General features: G+C 43.0%; 4 protein-coding genes across 5 annotated transcripts in view; all 4 read right to left on the bottom strand.

Annotated features, from left to right (window-relative positions):
• The window catches only part of popdc1 (popeye domain cAMP effector 1), a 42,015-nt gene that overhangs the window by 1,495 nt on the left and 14,200 nt on the right, over window positions 1-26,320 (bottom strand). The window contains exon 8 of one of the 2 annotated variants that reach the window (XM_085803014.1): window positions 16,074-16,698. The exons of the other annotated variant lie outside the window; for it this stretch is intronic. Within the exon in view, the coding sequence (XP_085659140.1) occupies window positions 16,571-16,698 (128 nt within the window). The 3' untranslated portion in view covers window positions 16,074-16,570. Of the gene's footprint in view, window positions 1-16,073; window positions 16,699-26,320 lie in introns of those variants that run through there. 2 annotated transcript variants of the gene reach the window in all.
• LOC146972604 (chemerin-like receptor 1) lies at window positions 7,389-8,699 on the bottom strand. The gene has a single exon (XM_085803400.1). The coding sequence runs from the start codon at window positions 8,400-8,402 to the stop codon at window positions 7,389-7,391; it is 1,014 nt and encodes a 337-aa protein (XP_085659526.1). The 5' UTR covers window positions 8,403-8,699.
• LOC146972603 (chemerin-like receptor 1) lies at window positions 12,972-14,037 on the bottom strand. The gene has a single exon (XM_085802062.1). It carries the CDS (start codon window positions 14,035-14,037, stop codon window positions 13,018-13,020), a length of 1,020 nt encoding a protein of 339 aa, XP_085658188.1. The 3' UTR covers window positions 12,972-13,017.
• Window positions 22,855-23,868, bottom strand: LOC146972602 (chemerin-like receptor 1). Its single transcript, XM_085803017.1, has one exon. It carries the CDS (start codon window positions 23,866-23,868, stop codon window positions 22,855-22,857), a length of 1,014 nt encoding a protein of 337 aa, XP_085659143.1.

Genomic DNA, 26,320 nt, shown 5'->3' with positions numbered 1-26,320 from the left:
CTCCCCCAACCTCGTTTTTCTCTGTTTACTTGCAAACGTGCAAATTGGCTTCAATTGGTCAGATCATTTCAGTCAAAAAATAAAGAAATTTACCTCAAAAGTTACGTAATTAAAGGGATAGTTCAATATTTTGGCAAATTGGCCCATTGCCATAATCCCTATAGTTTTAGCAGTAGGTTTGTTACCTTTAATTGTCCGGGTCACAGTGGTGCCGTGACCCGGATGCTCTGGGCGGTCATTGACCTCTTGGCAGTCAGGTTTGCACCTTCTTTATGGCTGAGTGAGTGCACCCAGACTTTCCGTTACACTCACCCCCGCTGAACTCACTCCGCCCAGGGCATCCGGGTCACGGCACCACTGTAGCTGATGTTAATCTGGCCCTCTGCGTTGCGTTTCAGTACGGACTGCCCCAGGTGGGGTTCAAACCCTGGTCTCCGGCACGGAGAACCAAGCAAACCGTTTTGCCAAGACATCAGTGATCGCTTGGCAAACTGGTTTGCACGTCCTGTATGGGTGAGTGAGTGCACCCGGACCCTCTGTTACGTCTGCATGTCTTGTTTGACAAGGGACACAAACTGATCAGACAGTGAGCTGCTGTGTGTTGGATATAGTGAAGTTGGTAAGACGACAGTGGCACAGCAGGTGTTGAATATAGTCTACTTGCCAGCCCATAAGGCCCCATTGTGAACCCAGAAATGTAGAGTACCCCAAAGTTTTGTGTTAGAAATATATAGTATGGGTCCCCAGCATTCAGAAACTGCCGGATGCTAACTTATAGGCTATTGTTGGGCAATTAGCATAATTAGCATAGTTAGCAAATGTAACCGAGGTCCGCAGGTATAGCCACAGTCTCGAGGTACCAGTGAGGAGAAGTGACGACATGTGGCAGTTAGCGGTACTGAAATTAAACTCACTCGCCCATAAAAAAACATGCTAACCCACTGGCCAAGTGGTCATTGACCTCTCGGCTAGCGTGCGTATGGCTCAGTGGTTTCCAGGCAACGACTCCAGCTGCTCGTTACACGGCCTGTCCGCAGCCCGACCTCCGATAATCGGTTAAAGATGAAGGAATGGTGTCCTTCTATTTTGCAATTTAGTACAAAAATGAATGGAAATATCTTAAAGGTCATAGCTACAACTTTTTTGTCAAAGGATACATTTTTCAAAAATAATGCATCGCCAGAATGTCTAGAGGGGTGCAGAATAAAAGTATTAATTTTACTGAATTTTTTCTAAAAAGTATATAAATAATTGTTCAATACATTTTGGCGGGTCCCATGGGCAACGTGTCCGGCTATTTTCATAAACAGACATTTCACCCTCTCTACAAAAATAACTGCGCGCACACAAGTCCGTTTTCATAAAAGTTTTCGTTTACACTAACCTGTGTATATATGCCGTCAAGAGCATGCCAAACCTGCAGGTGGCACTGTAGCGAGAAGCTCAAGCCCACGTCAGCCAATCAGAATCCGGCACATGATCCCGCATAGCAGCAACAACAACAACGACGTCACTTGCTCTCCTTTTGTTTAAAGTTTTAATATTCTTTCATGCGAGAAAGTAGGCTAACTGTTTAGATCCCAAATATACCTGTGGAGCAATGACCGCGACATCACAGAGGCAGCAGCCGGTCTGCAGAGCTGCTCGGCCGGCCAACCTCCGTCGTCAGGCTCCCCCAACCTCGTTTTTCTCTGTTTACTTGCAAACGTGCAAATTGGCTTCAATTGGTCAGATCATTTCAGTCAAAAAATAAAGAAATTTACCTCAAAAGTTACGTAATTAAAGGGATAGTTCAATATTTTGGCAAATTGGCCCATTGCCATAATCCCTATAGTTTTAGCAGTAGGTTTGTTACCTTTAATTGTCCGGGTCACAGTGGTGCCGTGACCCGGATGCTCTGGGCGGTCATTGACCTCTTGGCAGTCAGGTTTGCACCTTCTTTATGGCTGAGTGAGTGCACCCAGACTTTCCGTTACACTCACCCCCGCTGAACTCACTCCGCCCAGGGCATCCGGGTCACGGCACCACTGTAGCTGATGTTAATCTGGCCCTCTGCGTTGCGTTTCAGTACGGACTGCCCCAGGTGGGGTTCAAACCCTGGTCTCCGGCACGGAGAACCAAGCAAACCGTTTTGCCAAGACATCAGTGATCGCTTGGCAAACTGGTTTGCACATCCTGTATGGGTGAGTGAGTGCACCCGGACCCTCCATTACGTCTGCATGTCTTGTTTGACAAGGGACACAAACTGATCAGACAGTGAGCTGCTGTGTGTTGGATATAGTGAAGTTGGTAAGACGACAGTGGCACAGCAGGTGTTGAATATAGTCTACTTGCCAGCCCATAAGGCCCCATTGTGAACCCAGAAATGTTGAGTACCCCAAAGTTTTGTGTTAGAAATATATAGTATGGGTCCCCAGCATTCAGAAACTGCCGGATGCTAACTTATAGGCTATTGTTGGGCAATTAGCATAATTAGCATAGTTAGCAAATGTAACCGAGGTCCGCAGGTATAGCCACAGTCTCGAGGTACCAGTGAGGAGAAGTGACGACATGTGGCAGTTAGCGGTACTGAAATTAAACTCACTCGCCCATAAAAAAACATGCTAACCCACTGGCCAAGTGGTCATTGACCTCTCGGCTAGCGTGCGTATGGCTCAGTGGTTTCCAGGCAACGACTCCAGCTGCTCGTTACACGGCCTGTCCGCAGCCCGACCTCCGATAATCGGTTAAAGATGAAGGAATGGTGTCCTTCTATTTTGCAATTTAGTACAAAAATTAATGGAAATATCTTAAAGGTCATAGCTACAACTTTTTTGTCAAAAGGATACATTTTTCAAAAATAATGCATCCACAGAATGTCTAGAGGGGTGCAGAATAAAAGTATTAATTTTACTGAATTTTTTCTAAAAAGTATATAAATAATTGTTCAATACATTTTGGCGGGTCCCATGGGCAACGTCGGCATGGAATGATCTCTGTGGCAACAGCATTAGAATGTTGATGTCATGTGTCAACTGGCCATATCCACAAGTTTCCGAACGTCATCTATGGTCAAAACTGGCTTCCGGTTTGCCGGTTTGGTGGAATTTTACGTTTACGTTTCCATGGTTTTCAGGCGTTGTCATAGTTGCGGTAAACGCATGGATCTATTAACGCTGGCTTTTAACACAGATGTCAATTTGTGTGATATCCACTGTTAAAAGCTGCTGTGATGATCCATGCGTTTTACAGATTTTCATTGGGGGAAAAAAAAAAAAAAAATCCATGCATTTACCATGGAAACGTAAACATAGGCTGGATTGCACCAACAAGGTTTAACTTTAAAACCAGATTAAATCATGGTTTAAGTTTAAATTCTGTTGCACTAAACTTTAAACCTAGTTCAAAATTAAGACAGATTAGATTTAAACCTCCCTTTAAACCTCAGTTTAATTTTTACTCTAAACTAAGTTTAATTTTAATCCTGTTGCACCAGAACTTTAAACTCCAGTTTAAACTGTGATCTAGGGTTAATTTTAAACTGACAGTGGAGGAGGTTTAATTTTTTCAATGGCTGCATTTTTGAGCTGGAGTGAGCAAAATTATGAAGTTCCTTGAGGAAAATTGAGAGACAGGCTCTGTCTCTCAATTTTCTCTCTTTTGCTTTGTTTTGTTGCGCACAGAGATGTTTCTGGGCGGAGAGAGACGGTGTTTTCTCTGACGGAGCTCAGGTGAAGCTACTGCAGCTCAGGGCTGCTAGCTGCACTAGCTGTCTCTGATGCTAACGAGTGCTAGCACGTCTCTCCCTCTCTCTCAGCAGCAGCAGTCAGGAGGACAAAAGAAAGAAGTACAGTCTGAGTGAAGCGCTGGAGCTGCAGACCGATTCCTGACCATCACTGACAACTAAAGCCTCGACTGGTAACAAGTATGAGGACCGTTGTGGGGAGCTAGCTCGATGCTAAATCCGGCTAGTGGTAGTGGTTAGCATCCACCGCTAACACCGTCTTCCCAGCTCGGCTCTCCTGTTTAAAAAACAAAACAAAACCAGAGGCTCCGTGTTGGTGACAGCGGGTATCGGCCCAGACTGTATTTCGTTTCCTCTGCTGTCTTGACTGCTGCTGTCAGTGGCAGGAGGCTAGTCTACACAGTTGAGCCCGCCCAGCTTGAATGTTTTGTTTACAAACTGCAACGAACAAAACTCCATTTCGCATATTTAATTAGTTTCCTTTATACACACTTGTCCCTACTGATTTAAATCAGTTTAAATTCAGTTTAAATTCAGTTAAACTGAGTTTTACTAAACTGAGATTAATTTTAAATGGTGCAACAGAGCTCTGCTTAATTTTAAACATGGATTAACTCATTTTAAACTGAGTTTTACTAATCTCTGATTAGAGCTAATCTTAGATTAAATTAAACCTTGTTGGTGCAATCCAGCCATAACATTCCAAAACCGGCAAAACAGGCTACGTTTTTGACGTTCGGAAAAAGGTGGATACGTAGATGCCGCATTCGGGCTTGTTTGGAATGTCTCACGGCCGCCATCTTGAGGAGTAGTTCCTCCTGTCAAGCAGTCAATAGTCAGACCGGTCAGAGGGTTTGACAGCTGTGAATCTGGCAAAATGCCAGCCTTTTGTGCCACGTACGGATGTTCCCATGAAAGAAACGCCAAAACGAAGAGACATGGAATAACTTTTCTCAAGTAATAAGTTGTTTTATATTATATAACTGTTATGAACTTGTTGAATTTGATGTAGTTAAGTTGTCTGACATAAATGAAACTAACGTAACGTATCATAGGATGGGATATGTGTTACATTTAGTGCATATACCGGTAGTTAATATATCAATAGTTTGTTATTTTGTGGCTTATCAGCTGTTTCCCCCGGCTGTGGTAGTTGTGAGTTTGTGGTTGCCATGGTGATGAGGCCGGCGAGTGAGTGTAAACCACTGTAGGCTACCTATATAATTGTGCTAGGCCATATTAAATAAATTTCATGGCACTTACATGAACCCTAACTGCTAACCTGAGTTATGTAGCTACCTGAATTGTAGTATTTATATTAAAACAAACGGCTTGAAAATCGGTTGAAAATTAAGTGATAGACCTCTGCCTCTGTAGACTAAAAGTTAGACACCTCCTGCTGAAGATGGCGGCGGCGGCGACAATCCGTTCCAATGGGCAGCAGCGTCAGAGGCGGCATCTACGTATATACTATATCTATGTCAACTGGCAACCAGTAAAACAGAAGGTTGGAGCGAGAGCAGGTGTAGGTACCAGATTGGCTCGGCTGCCAGATCGGCTCGGGGTCCTGCACTTGCAGATGGCGTCACGCATGTCACAAATCGTGATTGGTTGAAGCTCGGAAAGTTGGAAGAAACCATGGAAACACAAAATGTTTGTAGTACTGCTGAACAATGTTTAATAAAGTTAGAAAAGTTCGGCTTGTGTCTGTGCTCGTGGCTAGCACGAAGCTAACGCTACACACACACACACACACACACACCGTACTACCCTTGTTCTTCGTGTATAATCATTTGTTAGTGTTGCTGTCTGTGTTACTGTTAGCTCCGTGTTAGCACTAGCCCAACGTTAGCAGCGCTTAGCAAACACCGCTCTCCGACGATAATATAATACATCCATGCTCCGACCACGAGCCAATTTTGCCGAACATTTTGTGTTTCCATGGTTTCTTCCAACTTTCCGAGCTTCAACCAATCACGATTTGTGACATGCGTGACGTCATCTGCAAGTGCAGGACCCCGAGCCGATCTGGCAGCCGAGCCAATCTGGTACCTACACAGGCAGTGTGAGTGGAACACCTACTGGCCAGGAGGAATTAAACTTGTAGCTATCACCTTTAAATTGCAAGAAACCAATTTGATCCGACCCGTGATCCGACCCGTGCAGGGAAGTTACATAGTGCATGCCGACGCGACCCGGCTCAGGCTGCAGCGGCAGCACCATTCATCCTGTTAACCATTTTTCTACCATTGCAATGAGTCTGGAAACATTATTTGAAGGCCGATAAACTCTGCAATGTTGCTTTAAATGTATGAGTTTAAAGGTTGTAATTTATAATCGACATAGAAAAATTAAACAGATCCGTACTGTGCTGATGCCTGATTAAACCCCCATCTTAAAAAAATATATATTTGAGTCCTGGCTATCTGCATGTTTCTTCCTGTTTGCACTCTTAATCAGATTTCCACTGAACTTTTAAACTCACACACAAGATTAGCTATATTTTGAAAATATTTAGAAGACCTAGACCCTAGAATAAGTATTATTATTGATGTGTCTCATCCTAAATTGGTCGGATAATTCATTTTAAAAAATCAGTCAATCAAAAAAATAAAGAAATTTACCTCAAAAGTTACACGGTTAAGGAAAAGATGTTAAAGATTTGGTAAAACAAAAATTACTTTATTTCCATATAAAGCTTTGGTCCTGGGTCTGCAGCACAGTTTTGAAATTATATTGTACAACAGCTTTGTCTGCTGGTAAATTTACATTAATGAAGAAGTTCATAATAATAATAATCAACATCATGTGATGCAATAAAACACAAAATAGATTACAAATAAGTTTTTATAAACAGTTTCATGTCACAATATTCACACACATAAATATGTGTAGCCTACATGTCAATTTTTATGAGAAGTTAAGTTGCCTGGCAGCAACCCGATGGACCTCTTGAAACAGGTAAACCATACAGATGCTGCATCAAAAAAACCTAAACACCAAATAAAGTAGAGCAGTCTTCTATCATAAAATGAACACATATGCATGTAAGAATATGTCGTAATACTTTAATTCTGGTAGATGTGGCTGATGGAGATAAAAGTGATAAATTCATGGTAGTCAACACACCAAAAAAGAAGAAAAACAAGATCATTTTTACCAGTACATTGTTTTTATTTGATTAAAGACAGGTAAATATTAAAAGTACCAGAGTCATACAACATGTAGGGGCCTACTGTTTTGTGTATGTGACAAATTAATTCAAAGTTTATTCAATTGCAACAAGCTCATTATGATGTCTTATGAACAAAATCTCCACATATACATTAACATTGTCAGATCACAGCAGAACATGTAAATACTGAGAATGGAGGACAGAGACATGTCTCCTCAAGAAAAACAAACAAACAAAAAGTGGTCAAAGAATGATCAAACCAAGCTAAGTTTAAAGTACAGCTTCTACTTTACACATAATATTGTATAGTCAATAACATATGTTTATATAGCAAGGCGGACAGAAGTATGTTTACACATTAGTAACATGTTTATCAAAGCTTGTAGTAGCTATAGGCAAAGGAAGTAGATTCTGTGGTGTTGCCACACACACAGTGAGAAAATATTGTTTGCACAGTGAAAGACTGAAAACAGTGTGAGCACAAGAGCATCATTCTTCCTCCTGGAAGACAGTCTTCAAATCATTCAGGATGGATTTGCAAACTTTATCTTTGAAATCTTGGCCTATGAACGCATACAGCAGTGGGTTAATGCAGCTGTTGAGATAGATCAAGGTGGTGGATATAGGGACACCAATATCAAGAACATAGCCGAATGTTGGACTGACTGTAAAATGAAGCAACCCCATTAAGCCCATGATGTGAAAGGGAGCCCAGCACAGGAAAAAAGTGATGATAACAGCAGCAATGATCTTAAAGGGGCGTCTAGAGCGCCTGGCCAGGGTGCGGTTCCTCCTAAGACTATGGATCATCACAGCATTAGAGGAGACAATGACAGTGAAGGGGAGAAGGAATCCAAGGAGGAAACGGGTGATGGTCATGGCCCGACGACGTAACTGCACCAACTCAGATTTTGTGGAATTATTGGAAAGAGAAAAGTTGGTGAAACAGTAGATTTTCTCTCCATCAGAAGTTGACATTGTGTCCCTGAAGATGAAGGATGGAGTGCTGTAAATCAGAGCCAGGACCCAAACACCAAGACTCACATAGGACGCCTTGCGTACAGTTCGGTGGTTCTGGGCCCAGACAGGCCACACAACAGATACACATCTGTCCACACTGATCACCACCAGGATGTAGACACTGGAAAACATGTTCAGGAAGGTTAAAGCACTGTTAACTTTGCACATGAAGTTGCCGAATGGCCAGTGGAAATCCAGGGCTATGGTGGTCACATACAGGGGCAGGAAGGCTGTGAAGAGGAAATCGGCCACAGCCAAGTTGAGGAACCAAACTGTTTTAACTGTTTTCTTCATCTTGAACCCGGTCAACCAGATAACCACTCCATTCCCCAGCACACCAACAACGAAGGCCAGACAAAGACCAATGATGGAGAAGATGTTGAGAAACTTTCTCAGTTTAGCAGAGTTAGACATGGAGTCATCGTCATAAGCATTAGAGGAGTCATTTCCATCAGAAAGATCTGTTGAATTATTGATCTCCATCCTTGTCTTGAACCTATAGCCTGTGACAGAAAAATTTTAAAAATATTAATTTTCAATTTTTTCTAAATCTTAATAACAACTTTGATGCACTGCCTTTAATTACGTAAGTTTAGAGAGTAGTCGAATCGTTTCTCTTTTTAAAGACATACCATAACCATAGTATCTGTTTATCTGTCATAGTACACTGTATTGGTCTGTATTTGTCACTGATGCCTTCATTATCTTATTTTTTCAATACAATATGTACACATTCATCTTAAATTCATGTAAATTCAAAGGAGACAATATAGCAAAATTACCTTTCTTAAAGTTGATCAGTGGGATGAGGTTATGTCTTCAGCTGTGGTAACTCAGATTAAACTCTATCAGGGTTAGAAAATCTCATTTATGTAATCCACAAGGAGGCGGGACTATAACACAAGAAAAAAAATGTTGCAATAAACAATGCAACTACAATTTTTGTCAGGATAACACAGATGTCTCATTATCAATGAATCTCATTCTAAATTGGTCAGATAATTTCAGTCAAACTTTTTGAACAGAAAGTTTCTGAGTTTGAACGGACTGTGGCCCACCTCATGGCATCTCCCCCTCATCAACAGCTCTGGTTCAAAGAGAGGCCATGGGTGAGCCACTTTGTTCCTCGACTGGACATTATCCGGGGTAAGCTCAACCGTTTTCAATGCACTGGTTCCGGCAACATTCCCGAAGCCTCCAAGCCTTCCCCTCCTAAATCCAGCGTCCTGCCCAAAGATTCTGGTTCGGAGCAAATTACTCTTTTTGAGTATTTTCGGCGTCAGGTTTTAAAGACCCACCTGCCTAGCCACAACCCAACTGCCACCAACTCCCCGAAGCCCAGCAGATGCGTCTCCTCTCGCTGCCGTCAGAAGCCTAAGCCTCGTCCCCAGCAACCCCAGCCTCCCTGTGCCTTGTTGGCGGTCCGGCCGACTCCTGCACCCCATGTCCAGTCGGTGGTCCGGCCGACCCCGGTTCCCCGTGATTCGTTGGTGGTCAGGCCGCCTCCAGAACTGCAGCACTCCAGCACCTCTTCCTGAGCTGCAGTCGCCCTTGGACGCCACTCCTGTTCCGGCGTCGGGGGTCCCGGCAGACGCCACTCCTGTTTCGGCGTCGGGGGTCCCGGCAGACGCCACCCCTGTTCCTGCTTCACATGATGCAGCACCCAGCTCTCCCGTGGAGGTCAGGGTACCGAGGAGGAGACATAGGTGGCGAGGACGCCGATGCTCAGCGTCCCACAGCTCTGATGTGCCAGAGCTCGGGGTTTCCTGTCTCCAACCTGGTGGCGAGCAGTCCCAGGTTCCCAGCCTCCAGTCAGGGGGCTCATCCACTCCTGTTTCCAGTGTCAAGCTGGTGGTTCAACCGGCCCCTCATTCCTGTGTCCAGCCGGCCGAGTGCCCTGCCCCTGATTCCGTGTCCAGCCGGAGGCCCGTCCGGTTGCTGCCTCCAGTGTTGAGCAGTTGGAGTGCTTGACGCCTGTATCCAGCGTCCGGCCGGTGGTCCGCTCGACTCCTGTCGCCAGTGTCCAGCCGAAGGTCTGTCCGGCTCCTGCCACTAGTGTCCAACTGGCACCCCAGCCCATCTCTGTCCTGAGACTCCAGTCAGCGGCCAGCCGCCCCCCCGGTCCCCAGTCCCGCAAGTGGCATCGCCCGTCTGCCCAGCCTCTGGGCAGACCCCCAGACTCTCTGTGCGCTTCTGTCTGGCCTTCAGGCCGACCCCCAGACTTTGCCTGACCTCCTCGCCTCCCCCCAGAATCCCTACACCCCTCTGCTCAGCCCCCAGGCCGCCCTCCAGATCCCCGTTCCCCTGCTCTACCTGTCATGTCGCCTGGCCTTGCCCCTAGTGAGAGAGAGACTGCTTGCTGAAAAACTGCCCCAAACGGGAACGCACATCAGCAGTTTTGCATGAATTTACCTCTAAAACAGCTCCATCTCGTAACATTCCGTTATTATCTCATAGTGTTAGAGTGTTTCAGCACGGACTGCCCCAGGTGGGGCTCGAACCCTGGTCTCCCGCATGGCATGCCAAGACATCAGTGATCGCTTGGCAAACCTGTTTGCACGTCCTGTATGGGTGAGTGAGTGCACCCGGACCCTCTATTACATCTGCATGTCTTGTTTGACAAGGGACACAAACTGATCAGACAGTGAGCTGCTGTGTGTTGGATATAGTGAAGTTGGTAAGACGACAGTGGCACAGCAGGTGTTGAATATAGTCTACTTGCCAGCCCATAAGGCCCCATTGTGAACCCAGAAATGTAGAGTATCCCAAAGTTTTGTGTTAGAAATATATAGTAGGCCTATGGGTCCCCAGCATTCAGAAACTGCCGGATGCTAACTTATAGGCTATTGTTGGGCAATTAGCATAATTAGCATAGTTAGCAAATGTAACCGAGGTCCATGGGTATAGCCACAGACTCAAGGTACCAGTGAGGAGAAGTGACGACATGTGGCAGTTAGCGGTACTGAAATTAAACTCACTCGCCCATAAAAAAACATGCTAACCCACTTGCCAAGTGGTCATTGACTTCTTGGCGAAACAGTTAGCATCGGCGCCTGTGGCGCGGGAGACCCAGGGTCGGAACCCACTCAGGGCAGACCAGTCAACATCACACATATATGGGAAATATTTTGACAACTGTTTGGCCTATCCGGGCAATATTGGAGTGGTTTTAGGGGTTTGATGATGCTGAATCAATTTCTGACATTTTCAAAATTCAAAATGGCTGTTTAAACCGGAAGTGACCATATTTTAACCGCCAATGGGTCTTTTTGATTGATTTTAAGCCAATTAGAGGACATATAACTCATGCATTTGAAATAATTTTAAAAAGTATTCAATTTATTAACTAGAATGATACAGCATAATGTTGCTGTTGTTGTGTTGGAAGCACCACTGCCTTCCAACTTAAAACTCGGCTAGCGTGCGTATGGGCTCAGTGGTTTCCAGGCAACGACTCCAGCTGCTCGTTACACAGCCTGTCCGCAGCCCGACCTCCGATAATTGGTTAAAGATGAAGGAATGGTGTCCTTCTATTTTGCAATTTAGTACAAAAATGAATGCAAGAAACCAATTTGATCCGACCCGTGATCCGACCCGTGCAGGGAAGTTACATAGTGCATGCCGACGCGACCCGGCTCAGGCTGCAGCGGCAGCACTATTCATCCTGTTAACCATTTTTCTACCATTGCAATGAGTCTGGAAACATTATTTGAAGGCCGATAAACTCTGCAATGTTGCTTTAAATGTATGAGTTTAAAGGTTGTAATTTATAATCGACATAGAAAAATTCAACAGATCCTTACTGTGCTGATGCCTGATTAAACCCCCATCTTAAAAAAATATATATTTGAGTCCTGGCTATCTGCATGTTTCTTCCTGTTTGCACTCTTAATCAGATTTCCACTGAACTTTTAAACTCACACACAAGATTATATTTTGAAAATATTTAGAAGACCTAGACCCTAGAATAAGTATTATTATTGATGTGTCTCATCCTAAATTGGTCGGATAATTCATTTTAAAAAATCAGTCAATCAAAAAAATAAAGAAATTTACCTCAAAAGTTACACGGTTAAGGAAAAGATGTTAAAGATTTTGTAAAACAAAAATTACTTTATTTCCATAATAAAGCTTTGGTCCTGGGTCTGCAGCACACAGTTTTGAAATTATATTGTACAACAGCTTTGTCTGCTGGTAAATTTACATTAGTAAAGAAGTTCATAATTATAATCAACATCATGTGATGCAATAAAACACAAAATAGATTACAAATAAGTTTTTATAAACAGTTTCATGTCACAATATTCACATCTGCAGTCTCACACATAAATATGTATTAAGTTAAGTTGCCATGGCAGCAGTCTGATGGACCTCTTGAAACAGGTAAACCATACAGATGCTGCATCAAAACACGTAAGCACCAAAGTAGAGCAGTCTTCTATCATAAAATGAACACATATGCATGTAAGAATATGTTGTAGTACTTTAATTGTGGTAGATGTGGCTGATTGAGATAAAAGTGATAAATTCATGGTAGTCAACAAACCAAAAAAGAAAAACAAGATCATTTTACCAGTACAATGTTTTTATTTGATTAAAGACAGGTAAATATTAAAAGTACCAGAGTCATACAACATGTAGGCGCCTACTGTTTTGTGTATGTGACAAATTAATTCAAAGTTTATTCAATTGCAACAAGCTTATTATGATGTCTTATGAACAAAATCTCCACATATACATTAACATTGTCAGATCACAGCAGAACATGTAAATACTGAGAATGGAGGCCAGAGACATGTCTCCTCAAGAAAAACAAACAAACAAAATGTGGCTAAAGAATGATCAAACCAGGCTAAGTTTAAAGTACAGCTTCTTCTTTACACTCATAATATCGTATAGTCAATAACATGTGTTTATATAACAAGGCTGACAGAAGTATGTTTAGACATTAGTAACATGTTTATCAAAGCTTGTAGTAGCTATAAGCAGAGGAAGTAGATTCTGTGGTGTTGCCACACACACACACACACACACACAATGTCATGAGAAAATATTGTTTGCACAGCGAAAGACTGAAAACTGTGTGAGCACAAGATCATCATTCTTCGTCCTGGAAGACAGTCTTCAAATTATTCAGGATGGATTTGCAAACTTTATCTTTGAAATCTTGGCCTATGAACACATACAGCAGTGGGTTAATGCAGCTGTTGAGATAGATCAAGATGGTGGATATAGGGAAACCAATAGTAAGAACATAGTCGAATATTGGAATGATTGTAAAATGAAGCAACTCTATTAACCACATGATGTGAAAGGGAGCCCAGCACAGGAAAAAGGTGATGATAACAGCAGCAATGATCTTAAAGGGGCGTCTAGAGCGCCTGGCCAGGGTGCGGTTCCTCCTGAGACGATGGATCATCACAGCATTAGAGGAGACAATGACAGTGAAGGGGAGAAGGAATCCAAGGAGGAAACGGGTGATGGTCATGGCCTGATGACGAAACTGCACCAACTCAAACACAGATTGTGTATCATTATTGGAAAGTTCAAAGTTGGTGAAACAGTAGCTCGTCTCTTCATCAGAGTATGATGCTGTGTCCCTGAAGATGAAGGATGGAGTGCTGTAAATCAGAGCCAGGACCCAAACACCAAGACTCACATAGGACGCCTTGCGTACAGTTCGGTGGTTCTGGGCCCAAACAGGCCACACAACAGATACACATCTGTCCACACTGATCACCACCAGGGTGTAGACACTGGCAAACATGTTCAGGGCGGTTAAAGCACTGTTAACTTTGCACATGAAGTTGCCGAATGGCCAGTGGAAATCCAGGGCTATGGTGGTCACATACAGGGGCAGGAAGGCTGTGAAGAGGAAATCGGCCACAGCCAAGTTGAGGAACCAAACTGTTTTAACTGTTTTCTTCATCTTGAACCCGGTCAACCAGATAACCACTCCATTCCCCAGCACACCAACAACGAAGGCCAGACAATAACCAATGATGGAGAAGATGTTGAGAAACTTTCTCAGTTTAGCAGAGTTAGACATGGAGTCATCGTCATAAGCATTAGAGGAGTCATTTCCATCAGAAAGATCTGTTGAATTAATGATCTCCATCCTTGTCTTGAACCTATAGCCTGTGACAGAAAAATTTTAAAAATATTAATTTTCAATTTTTTCTAAATCTTAATAACAACTTTGATGCACTGCCTTTAATTACGTAAGTTTAGAGAGTAGTCGAATCGTTTCTCTTTTTAAAGACATACCATAACCATAGTATCTGTTTATCTGTCATAGTACACTGTATTGGTCTGTATTTGTCACTGATGCTTTCATTATCTTATTTTTTCAATACAATATGTACACATTCATCTTAAATTCAGGTAAATTCAAAGGAGACAATATAGCAAAATTACCTTTCTTAAAGTTGATCAGTGGGATGAGGTTATGTCTTCAGCTGTGGTAACTCAGACTGAACTCCGTCAGGGTTAAAATCTCATTTATCTAATGTTGAAACCACAGGGAGGTGGGACTGTAACACAAGAAAAAAAAAGGTTGCAACAAACATTGCAACTACAAATTTTTTGTCAGGATAACATAGATGTCTTATTATCAATGTATCTCATTCTAAATTGGTCAGATCATTTCAATCAAAAAATAAAGAAATGTACCTCAAAAGTTACATACTTAAAGGGATAGTTTAATATTTTTGGCAAATTGGCCCATTGCCATAATCCCTATAGTCATAGCAGTAGGTTTGTTGCCTTTAATTGTCGGTGCAAGCTATTTTTAGAACGGTGGAGCAGAGCCGCGAGCTGCTCAGAGCTACGCTACGGAGGCTCATGGGATTTCTTGGTCTCACCCGGTTCCTTCACACCTCCGCCGGCTTTCCCGTCAACATCAGCGTGCCCCTGATAACACACTCTGGACTTCATTATCAGTTTTTTTAATGACCCGCCCCGCCCCGCAAATAAAGTAAACATTTCTTGACCCGCACCGCGCGTCACTAGTGTACAGACCTCCTCAGCCTGAGAAGGCAGACATGATTATCTTCTTAAACAAAAACTGTTTTTGATTTGTCATCATGACTGCTCCAGTGTTTGTTTTATTTTGTTGCATATACATTCACCTGTTCTGCAGCTCTTTGTATGTTAGACTGCTTGCCAAGTTTCAGTTTTATAGTTACAGTTAGGGACCCTCCCTTTTAATTGAATACCATTGTTGGCTAAATCTGTTTTTGGAGGCCTTTTGGAGGTTTTACAAGCTGTGTAAGATGTATGTTTGAAGTCCAAGCATGCATGCAAAAATGGCCTGTGTGAAGAGTTTGTCAAATAAAAAAACATCCTGTGAAATAAGTTGTGACCTGTTGACCTGCACCTCAAAGAATCGGAATCGAGAATCGTTTAGAACAGAAATCGAAATAGAGAATCGGAATCGTTAAAATCCAAACGATGCCCAACCCTACTCATAGCGTGGTGAATGTGCAGGTCACAACTTGAGCGTTTAGGAGTTGTTGGATTGTGTATTTGATGAGTTTGATGAGGGAAACCAAGAAATCCCATTAGCCTCCTCCTGGTGTGCTGGTATCCATAAAAATGTCCTTCTATGAGCCATCATTTAAATTATGTGTAGTGTTTGTGGTTCTTCGAGAAGATATCAGAGCCAGTGTTCACAAAGCATATTATCTTAAAACAGAGTATTTCTAAGTTGCACTGAAAGCATCAAAGTGAAAGTTTTGTCTTAAATCCCATAAGCTCTTATAAGAATAAAAAAAATTAAGACTGTTGCAATAGTGAAGTCTAGAAGTTATAAAGTTTATGCAAATTTACTAATTGATGACTAGTCATAAATAAATCACTAATAACCACAATCAAGACCATTTATTTATTTATAGTTTACATTTTAAACTAATTATCAGACTTGACTAAAAAATATAAATGTAAAAGATGTTCTCAGAAAACACAAGAATAGTTGCAGTTGTGTGATATAATTTATTATCCATAAAACATACATTTAATTATCTTGGTGTGTTATAACTGAACACACAAAAAGTAACAAAAGATAGTGACTGCACAGAGAATATACATACAGTATGGTAATTACACACACCAACAATCTCACAAGTTCGTTAATATATTACTGATTCCTGTGTAAAATCCTAAAAGTTATCGGAGGTGATAATTCTACTTAAATTAAAAAATGATAGAAAAATCTTCACACAAAATGAACACATTTATTTCAAGTCTTTTCTATAAAGTCAATATTATATTGATGTCTCCAGACATAACAAAAGCAGAAACAGCCTCTGGAATAGAAGTTTGTTTTCCCTTTGGTAGGTTTTATTTCTCTCTCAGAGGTCCTGAAGCAAAGATTACATATTGTGACCACAGGGGGGCGCTCCACTCCCATAAATACAGACTGATCACACCTTTACCTATTTTCAGTCTATAGAGCAGGGGAAATGTACTATGATTCACTTTTAGAGCATAAAACTACATCAAACTTCTGTGTTTTACAGAGGGTAAATAAACGAGACACCAATTTAAACATGAACACAAACATATCTGACCTTTAGATTAGTATCAGTCATGTTGGTGATCAATCAGGCTCAAGGTTGTGAAGCAGACACACACACCTACATTACACCACATTACACTTCCTCAGTGGACGTGCCGGGTTTACACTGAGACTCAGAGGGAGCGGGGTCTTTGAACACATCGTCCTCCATCCCTTCTTCTATGGGTTTCATCTTGGAGGTCTTGGTGCTAGGGGATTTTTCTAGAAATCAAATATATTACAACTCAAATTGATTAGACATGTTTATACATAAATTGCATTGTATGGACTTAAGGATTAATGCATGATCATGGCTCGGAAGTTAATTAAAGAGGTCACATGATCACAAAGGACACAAACTGTCGTCCAACAGTTCACAGTAGGAGAATACACTCAGAAATATCCACCTTTTTCAGAATGGCAAAAACGTAAGCCAGTTTTGCTCTTCCGGTGGAGTATGATAGATAGATAGATAGATAGATAGATAGATAGATAGATAGATAGATAGATAGATAGATAGATAGATAGATAGATAGATAGATAGATAGATAGATAGATAGATAGATAGATAGATAGGTAGGTAGGTAGGTAGGTAGGTAGGTAGGTAGGTAGGTAGGTAGGTAGGTAGGTAGGTAGGTAGGTAGGTAGGTAGGTAGGTAGGTAGGTAGGTAGGTAGGTAGGTAGGTAGGTAGGTAGATAGATAGATAGATAGATAGATAGATAGATAGATAGATAGATAGATAGATAGATAGATAGATAGATAGATAGATAGATAGATAGGTAGGTATAGGTTGTAACATATTGATGTGTGCTCCCGCACACCGAGTTTTTCTTGGTGACATATGTTGCCACAGGCTAGTTATATGTTCATCTTCCTCTATATATGTGTTCTAAACATATGATTCTGTTCTGAGTGTTTCATACCATGGATGGTTGTTATATCTGACGATATTTACGTTTATTACAGTTAGATTGTAATGGTCTGAGGCGCCCCCATTCAGCCATTAGAGAGTATTATTTGACCGCAGTTGTTATTTCACTGCATTCTTTGGGTAGTAGGCCTACCGTTTGTGTGTTTAGTTCAGTCATATTACTTTTATTCTGTAACATTATATGTATTGTTTATTTCTATACTTTAGGAAACCACAACACAACACATCCTGTACCTTGTGTCAGGGTGCACGAAGCAGGTGGACCCAAATGCAGGAGCTAACACAGGCTGGTACTTGCAAAATGAAGTTTTAATAACTCACGACAGGCAGGAGAACAAAACACCTTGACAAAACACAATAATCGGGCAAGGAACTGAAAGACTAAATTTGCACGTGTCCGGCTATTTTCATAAACAGACATTTCACCCTCTCTATAAAAATAACTGCGCGCACACAAGTCCGTTTTCATAAAAGTTTTCGTTTACACTAACCTGTGTATATATGCCGTCAAGAGCATGCCAAACCTGCAGGTGGCACTGTAGCGAGAAGCTCAAGCCCACGTCAGCCAATCAGAATCCGGCACATGATCCCGCATAGCAGCAACAACAACAACAACGTCACTTTCTCTCCTTTTGTCTAAAGTTTTAATATTTTTTCATGCGAGAAAGTAGGCTAACTGTTTAGATCCCAAATATACAGCCAATTTATCCAAATGACAGATGTTTAGAAGTCTGCTCCGATGTTTTTCGGAGAAGTGAAGTTCCACCTGTGGAGCAATGACCGCGACATCACAGAGGCAGCAGCCGGTCTGCAGAGCTGCTCGGCCGGCCAACCTCCGTCGTCAGGCTCCCCCAACCTCGTTTTTCTCTGTTTACATGCAAACGTGCAAATTGGCTTCAATTGGTCAGATCATTTCAGTCAAAAAATAAAGAAATTTACCTCAAAAGTTACGTAATTAAAGGGATAGTTCAATATTTTGGCAAATTGGCCCATTGCCATAATCCCTATAGTTTTAGCAGTAGGTTTGTTACCTTTAATTGTCCGGGTCACAGTGGTGCCGTGACCCGGATGCTCTGGGCGGTCATTGACCTCTTGGCAGTCAGGTTTGCACCTTCTTTATGGCTGAGTGAGTGCACCCAGACTTTCCGTTACACTCACTCCCGCTGAACTCACTCCGCCCAGGGCATCCGGGTCACGGCACCACTGTAGCTGATGTTAATCTGGCCCTCTGCGTTGCGTTTCAGTACGGACTGCCCCAGGTGGGGTTCAAACCCTGGTCTCCGGCACGGAGAACCAAGCAAACCGTTTTGCCAAGACATCAGTGATCGCTTGGCAAACTGGTTTGCACATCCTGTATGGGTGAGTGAGTGCACCCGGACCCTCCATTACATCTGCATGTCTTGTTTGACAAGGGACACAAACTGATCAGACAGTGAGCTGCTGTGTGTTGGATATAGTGAAGTTGGTAAGACGACAGTGGCACAGCAGGTGTTGAATATAGTCTACTTGCCAGCCAATAAGGCCCCATTGTGAACCCAGAAATGTTGAGTACCCCAAAGTTTTGTGTTAGAAATATATAGTATGGGTCCCCAGCATTCAGAAACTGCCGGATGCTAACTTATAGGCTATTGTTGGGCAATTAGCATAATTAGCATAGTTAGCAAATGTAACCGAGGTCCGCAGGTATAGCCACAGTCTCGGGTACCAGTGAGGAGAAGTGACGACATGTGGCAGTTAGCGGTACTGAAATTAAACTCACTCGCCCATAAAAAAACATGCTAACCCACTGGCCAAGTGGTCATTGACCTCTCGGCTAGCGTGCGTATGGCTCAGTGGTTTCCAGGCAACGACTCCAGCTGCTCGTTACACGGCCTGTCCGCAGCCCGACCTCCGATAATCGGTTAAAGATGAAGGAATGGTGTCCTTCTATTTTGCAATTTAGTACAAAAATGAATGGAAATATCTTAAAGGTCATAGCTACAACTTTTTTGTCAAAGGATACATTTTTCAAAAATAATGCATCGCCAGAATGTCTAGAGGGGTGCAGAATAAAAGTATTAATTTTACTGAATTTTTTCTAAAAAGTATATAAATAATTGTTCAATACATTTTGGCGGGTCCCATGGGCAACGTCGGCATGGAATGATCTCTGTGGCAACAGCATTAGAATGTTGATGTCATGTGTCAACTGGCCATATCCACAAGTTTCCGAACGTCATCTATGGTCAAAACTGGCTTCCGGTTTGCCGGTTTGGTGGAATTTTACGTTTACGTTTCCATGGTTTTCAGGCGTTGTCATAGTTGCGGTAAACGCATGGATCTATTAACGCTGGCTTTTAACACAGATGTCAATTTGTGTGATATCCACTGTTAAAAGCTGCTGTGATGATCCATGCGTTTTACAGATTTTCATTGGGGGGAAAAAAAAAAAAAATCCATGCATTTACCGCGGCTACTGAAACCATGGAAACGTACACATAACATTCCAAAACCGGCAAAACAGGCTACGTTTTTGACGTTCGGAAAAAGGTGGATACGTAGATGCCGCATTCGGGCTTGTTTGGAATGTCTCACGGCCGCCATCTTGAGGAGTAGTTCCTCCTGTCAAGCAGTCAATAGTCAGACCGGTCAGAGGGTTTGACAGCTGTGAATCTGGCAAAATGCCAGCCTTTTGTGCCACGTACGGATGTTCCCATGAAAGAAACGCCAAAACGAAGAGACATGGAATAACTTTTCTCAAGTAATAAGTTGTTTTATATTATATAACTGTTATGAACTTGTTGAATTTGATGTAGTTAAGTTATCTGACATAAATGAAACTAACGTAACGTATCATAGGATGGGATATGTGTTACATTTAGTGCATATACCGGTAGTTAATATATCAATAGTTTGTTATTTTGTGGCTTATCAGCTGTTTCCCCCGGCTGTGGTAGTTGTGAGTTTGTGGTTGCCATGGTGATGAGGCCGGCGAGTGAGTGTAAACCACTGTAGGCTACCTATATAATTGTGCTAGGCCATATTAAATAAGTTTCATGGCACTTACATGAACCCTAACTGCTAACCTGAGTTATGTACCTGAATTGTAGTATTTATATTAAAACAAACGGCTTGAAAATCGGTTGAAAATTAAGTGATAGACCTCTGCCTCTGTAGACTAAAAGTTAGACACCTCCTGCTGAAGATGGCGGCGGCGGCGACAATCCGTTCCAATGGGCAGCAGCGTCAGAGGCGGCATCTACGTATATACTATATCTATGTCAACTGGCAACCAGTAAAACAGAAGGTTGGAGCGAGAGCAGGTGTAGGTACCAGATTGGCTCGGCTGCCAGATCGGCTCGGGGTCCTGCACTTGCAGATGGCGTCACGCATGTCACAAATCGTGATTGGTTGAAGCTCGGAAAGTTGGAAGAAACCATGGAAACACAAAATGTTTGTAGTACTGCTGAACAATGTTTAATAAAGTTAGAAAAGTTCGGCTTGTGTCTGTGCTCGTGGCTAGCACGAAGCTAACGCTACACACACACACACACACACACACACACCGTACTACCCTTGTTCTTCGTGTATAATCATTTGTTAGTGTTGCTGTCTGTGTTACTGTTAGCTCCGTGTTAGCACTAGCCCAACGTTAGCAGCGCTTAGCAAACACCGCTCTCCGACGATAATATAATACATCCATGCTCCGACCACGAGCCAATTTTGCCGAACATTTTGTGTTTCCATGGTTTCTTCCAACTTTCCGAGCTTCAACCAATCACGATTTGTGACATGCGTGACGTCATCTGCAAGTGCAGGACCCCGAGCCGATCTGGCAGCCGAGCCAATCTGGTACCTACACAGGCAGTGTGAGTGGAACACCTACTGGCCAGGAGGAATTAAACTTGTAGCTATCACCTTTAAATTGCAAGAAACCAATTTGATCCGACCCGTGATCCGACCCGTGCAGGGAAGTTACCGACGCGACCCGGCTCAGGCTGCAGCGGCAGCACCATTCATCCTGTTAACCATTTTTCTACCATTGCAATGAGTCTGGAAACATTATTTGAAGGCCGATAAACTCTGCAATGTTGCTTTAAATGTATGAGTTTAAAGGTTGTAATTTATAATCGACATAGAAAAATTAAACAGATCCGTACTGTGCTGATGCCTGATTAAACCCCCATCTTAAAAAAATATATATTTGAGTCCTGGCTATCTGCATGTTTCTTCCTGTTTGCACTCTTAATCAGATTTCCACTGAACTTTTAAACTCACACACAAGATTAGGCTATATTTTGAAAATATTTAGAAGACCTAGACCCTAGAATAAGTATTATTATTGATGTGTCTCATTCTAAATTGGTCGGATAATTCATTTTAAAAAATCAGTCAATCAAAAAAATAAAGAAATTTACCTCAAAAGTTACACGGTTAAGGAAAAGATGTTAAAGATTTGGTAAAACAAAAATTACTTTATTTCCATATAAAGCTTTGGTCCTGGGTCTGCAGCACAGTTTTGAAATTATATTGTACAACAGCTTTGTCTGCTGGTAAATTTACATTAATGAAGAAGTTCATAATAATAATCAACATCATGTGATGCAATAAAACACAAAATAGATTACAAATAAGTTTTTATAAACAGTTTCATGTCACAATATTCACATCTGCAGTCACACACATAAATATGTGTAGCCTACATGTCAATTTTTATGAGAAGTTAAGTTGCCTGGCAGCAACCCGATGGACCTCTTGAAACAGGTAAACCATACAGATGCTGCATCAAAAAAACCTAAACACCAAATAAAGTAGAGCAGTCTTCTATCATAAAATGAACACATATGCATGTAAGAATATGTCGTAATACTTTAATTCTGGTAGATGTGGCTGATGGAGATAAAAGTGATAAATTCATGGTAGTCAACACACCAAAAAAGAAGAAAAACAAGATCATTTTTACCAGTACATTGTTTTTATTTGATTAAAGACAGGTAAATATTAAAAGTACCAGAGTCATACAACATGTAGGGGCCTACTGTTTTGTGTATGTGACAAATTAATTCAAAGTTTATTCAATTGCAACAAGCTCATTATGATGTCTTATGAACAAAATCTCCACATATACATTAACATTGTCAGATCACAGCAGAACATGTACATGCTGAGAATGGAGGACAGAGACATGTCTCCTCAAGAAAAACAAACAAACAAAAAGTGGTCAAAGAATGATCAAACCAAGCTAAGTTTAAAGTACAGCTTCTTCTTTACACATAATATTGTATAGTCAATAACATATGTTTATATAGCAAGGCTGACAGAAGTATGTTTACACATTAGTAACATGTTTATCAAAGCTTGTAGTAGCTATAGGCAGAGGAAGTAGATTCTGTGGTGTTGCCACACACACAGTGAGAAAATATTGTTTGCACAGTGAAAGACTGAAAACTGTGTGAGCACAAGAGCATCATTCTTCCTCCTGGAAGACAGTCTTCAAATCATTCAGGATGGATTTGCAAACTTTATCTTTGAAATCTTGGCCTATGAACGCATACAGCAGTGGGTTAATGCAGCTGTTGAGATAGATCAAGGTGGTGGATATAGGGACACCAATATCAAGAACATAGCCGAATGTTGGACTGACTGTAAAATGAAGCAACCCCATTAAGCCCATGATGTGAAAGGGAGCCCAGCACAGGAAAAAAGTGATGATAACAGCAGCAATGATCTTAAAGGGGCGTCTAGAGCGCCTGGCCAGGGTGCGGTTCCTCCTAAGACGATGGATCATCACAGCATTAGAGGAGACAATGACAGTGAAGGGGAGAAGGAATCCAAGGAGGAAACGGGTGATGGTCATGGCCCGACGACGTAACTGCACCAACTCAGATTTTGTGGAATTATTGGAAAGAGAAAAGTTGGTGAAACAGTAGATTTTCTCTCCATCAGAAGTTGACATTGTGTCCCTGAAGATGAAGGATGGAGTGCTGTAAATCAGAGCCAGGACCCAAACACCAAGACTCACATAGGACGCCTTGCGTACAGTTCGGTGGTTCTGGGCCCAGACAGGCCACACAACAGATACACATCTGTCCACACTGATCACCACCAGGATGTAGACACTGGAAAACATGTTCAGGAAGGTTAAAGCACTGTTAACTTTGCACATGAAGTTGCCGAATGGCCAGTGGAAATCCAGGGCTATGGTGGTCACATACAGGGGCAGGAAGGCTGTGAAGAGGAAATCGGCCACAGCCAAGTTGAGGAACCAAACTGTTTTAACTGTTTTCTTCATCTTGAACCCGGTCAACCAGATAACCACTCCATTCCCCAGCACACCAACAACGAAGGCCAGACAAAGACCAATGATGGAGAAGATGTTGAGAAACTTTCTCAGTTTAGCAGAGTTAGACATGGAGTCATCGTCATAAGCATTAGAGGAGTCATTTCCATCAGAAAGATCTGTTGAATTATTGATCTCCATCCTTGTCTTGAACCTATAGCCTGTGACAGAAAAATTTTAAAAATATTAATTTTCAATTTTTTCTAAATCTTAATAACAACTTTGATGCACTGCCTTTAATTACGTAAGTTTAGAGAGTAGTCGAATCGTTTCTCTTTTTAAAGACATACCATAACCATAGTATCTGTTTATGTCATAGTACACTGTATTGGTCTGTATTTGTCACTGATGCCTTCATTATCTTATTTTTTCAATACAATATGTACACATTCATCTTAAATTCATGTAAATTCAAAGGAGACAATATAGCAAAATTACCTTTCTTAAAGTTGATCAGTGGGATGAGGTTATGTCTTCAGCTGTGGTAACTCAGATTAAACTCTATCAGGGTTAGAAAATCTCATTTATGTAATCCACAAGGAGGCGGGACTATAACACAAGAAAAAAAATGTTGCAATAAACAATGCAACTACAATTTTTGTCAGGATAACACAGATGTCTCATTATCAATGAATCTCATTCTAAATTGGTCAGATAATTTCAGTCAAACTTTTTGAACAGAAAGTTTCTGAGTTTGAACGGACTGTGGCCCACCTCATGGCATCTCCCCTCATCAACAGCTCTGGTTCAAAGAGAGGCCATGGGTGAGCCACTTTGTTCCTCGACTGGACATTATCCGGGGTAAGCTCAACCGTTTTCAATGCACTGGTTCCGGCAACATTCCCGAAGCCTCCAAGCCTTCCCCTCCTAAATCCAGCGTCCTGCCCAAAGATTCTGGTTCGGAGCAAATTACTCTTTTTGAGTATTTTCGGCGTCAGGTTTTAAAGACCCACCTGCCTAGCCACAACCCAACTGCCACCAACTCCCCGAAGCCCAGCAGATGCGTCTCCTCTCGCTGCCGTCAGAAGCCTAAGCCTCGTCCCCAGCAACCCCAGCCTCCCTGTGCCTTGTTGGCGGTCCGGCCGACTCCTGCACCCCATGTCCAGTCGGTGGTCCGGCCGACCCCGGTTCCCCGTGATTCGTTGGTGGTCAGGCCGCCTCCAGAACTGCAGCACTCCAGCACCTCTTCCTGAGCTGCAGTCGCCCTTGGACGCCACTCCTGTTCCGGCGTCGGGGGTCCCGGCAGACGCCACTCCTGTTTCGGCGTCGGGGGTCCCGGCAGACGCCACCCCTGTTCCTGCTTCACATGATGCAGCACCCAGCTCTCCCGTGGAGGTCAGGGTACCGAGGAGGAGACATAGGTGGCGAGGACGCCGATGCTCAGCGTCCCACAGCTCTGATGTGCCAGAGCTCGGGGTTTCCTGTCTCCAACCTGGTGGCGAGCAGTCCCAGGTTCCCAGCCTCCAGTCAGGGGGCTCATCCACTCCTGTTTCCAGTGTCAAGCTGGTGGTTCAACCGGCCCCTCATTCCTGTGTCCAGCCGGCCGAGTGCCCTGCCCCTGATTCCGTGTCCAGCCGGAGGCCCGTCCGGTTGCTGCCTCCAGTGTTGAGCAGTTGGAGTGCTTGACGCCTGTATCCAGCGTCCGGCCGGTGGTCCGCTCGACTCCTGTCGCCAGTGTCCAGCCGAAGGTCTGTCCGGCTCCTGCCACTAGTGTCCAACTGGCACCCCAGCCCATCTCTGTCCTGAGACTCCAGTCAGCGGCCAGCCGCCCCCCCGGTCCCCAGTCCCGCAAGTGGCATCGCCCGTCTGCCCAGCCTCTGGGCAGACCCCCAGACTCTCTGTGCGCTTCTGTCTGGCCTTCAGGCCGACCCCCAGACTTTGCCTGACCTCCTCGCCTCCCCCCAGAATCCCTACACCCCTCTGCTCAGCCCCCAGGCCGCCCTCCAGATCCCCGTTCCCCTGCTCTACCTGTCATGTCGCCTGGCCTTGCCCCTAGTGAGAGAGAGACTGCTTGCTGAAAAACTGCCCCAAACGGGAACGCACATCAGCAGTTTTGCATGAATTTACCTCTAAAACAGCTCCATCTCGTAACATTCCGTTATTATCTCATAGTGTTAGAGTGTTTCAGCACGGACTGCCCCAGGTGGGGCTCGAACCCTGGTCTCCCGCATGGCATGCCAAGACATCAGTGATCGCTTGGCAAACCTGTTTGCACGTCCTGTATGGGTGAGTGAGTGCACCCGGACCCTCTATTACATCTGCATGTCTTGTTTGACAAGGGACACAAACTGATCAGACAGTGGGCTGCTGTGTGTTGGATATAGTGAAGTTGGTAAGACGACAGTGGCACAGCAGGTGTTGAATATAGTCTACTTGCCAGCCCATAAGGCCCCATTGTGAACCCAGAAATGTAGAGTATCCCAAAGTTTTGTGTTAGAAATATATAGTAGGCCTATGGGTCCCCAGCATTCAGAAACTGCCGGATGCTAACTTATAGGCTATTGTTGGGCAATTAGCATAATTAGCATAGTTAGCAAATGTAACCGAGGTCCATGGGTATAGCCACAGACTCAAGGTACCAGTGAGGAGAAGT

This window comes from Trachurus japonicus, chromosome 16 (genome assembly GCF_045865225.1).
Source record: "Trachurus japonicus isolate A0001 chromosome 16, Traja_1.0".
NCBI classification, from domain to species: Eukaryota; Metazoa; Chordata; class Actinopteri; order Carangiformes; family Carangidae; genus Trachurus; species Trachurus japonicus.
This window is presented reverse-complemented; position numbering and strand designations above follow the sequence as displayed.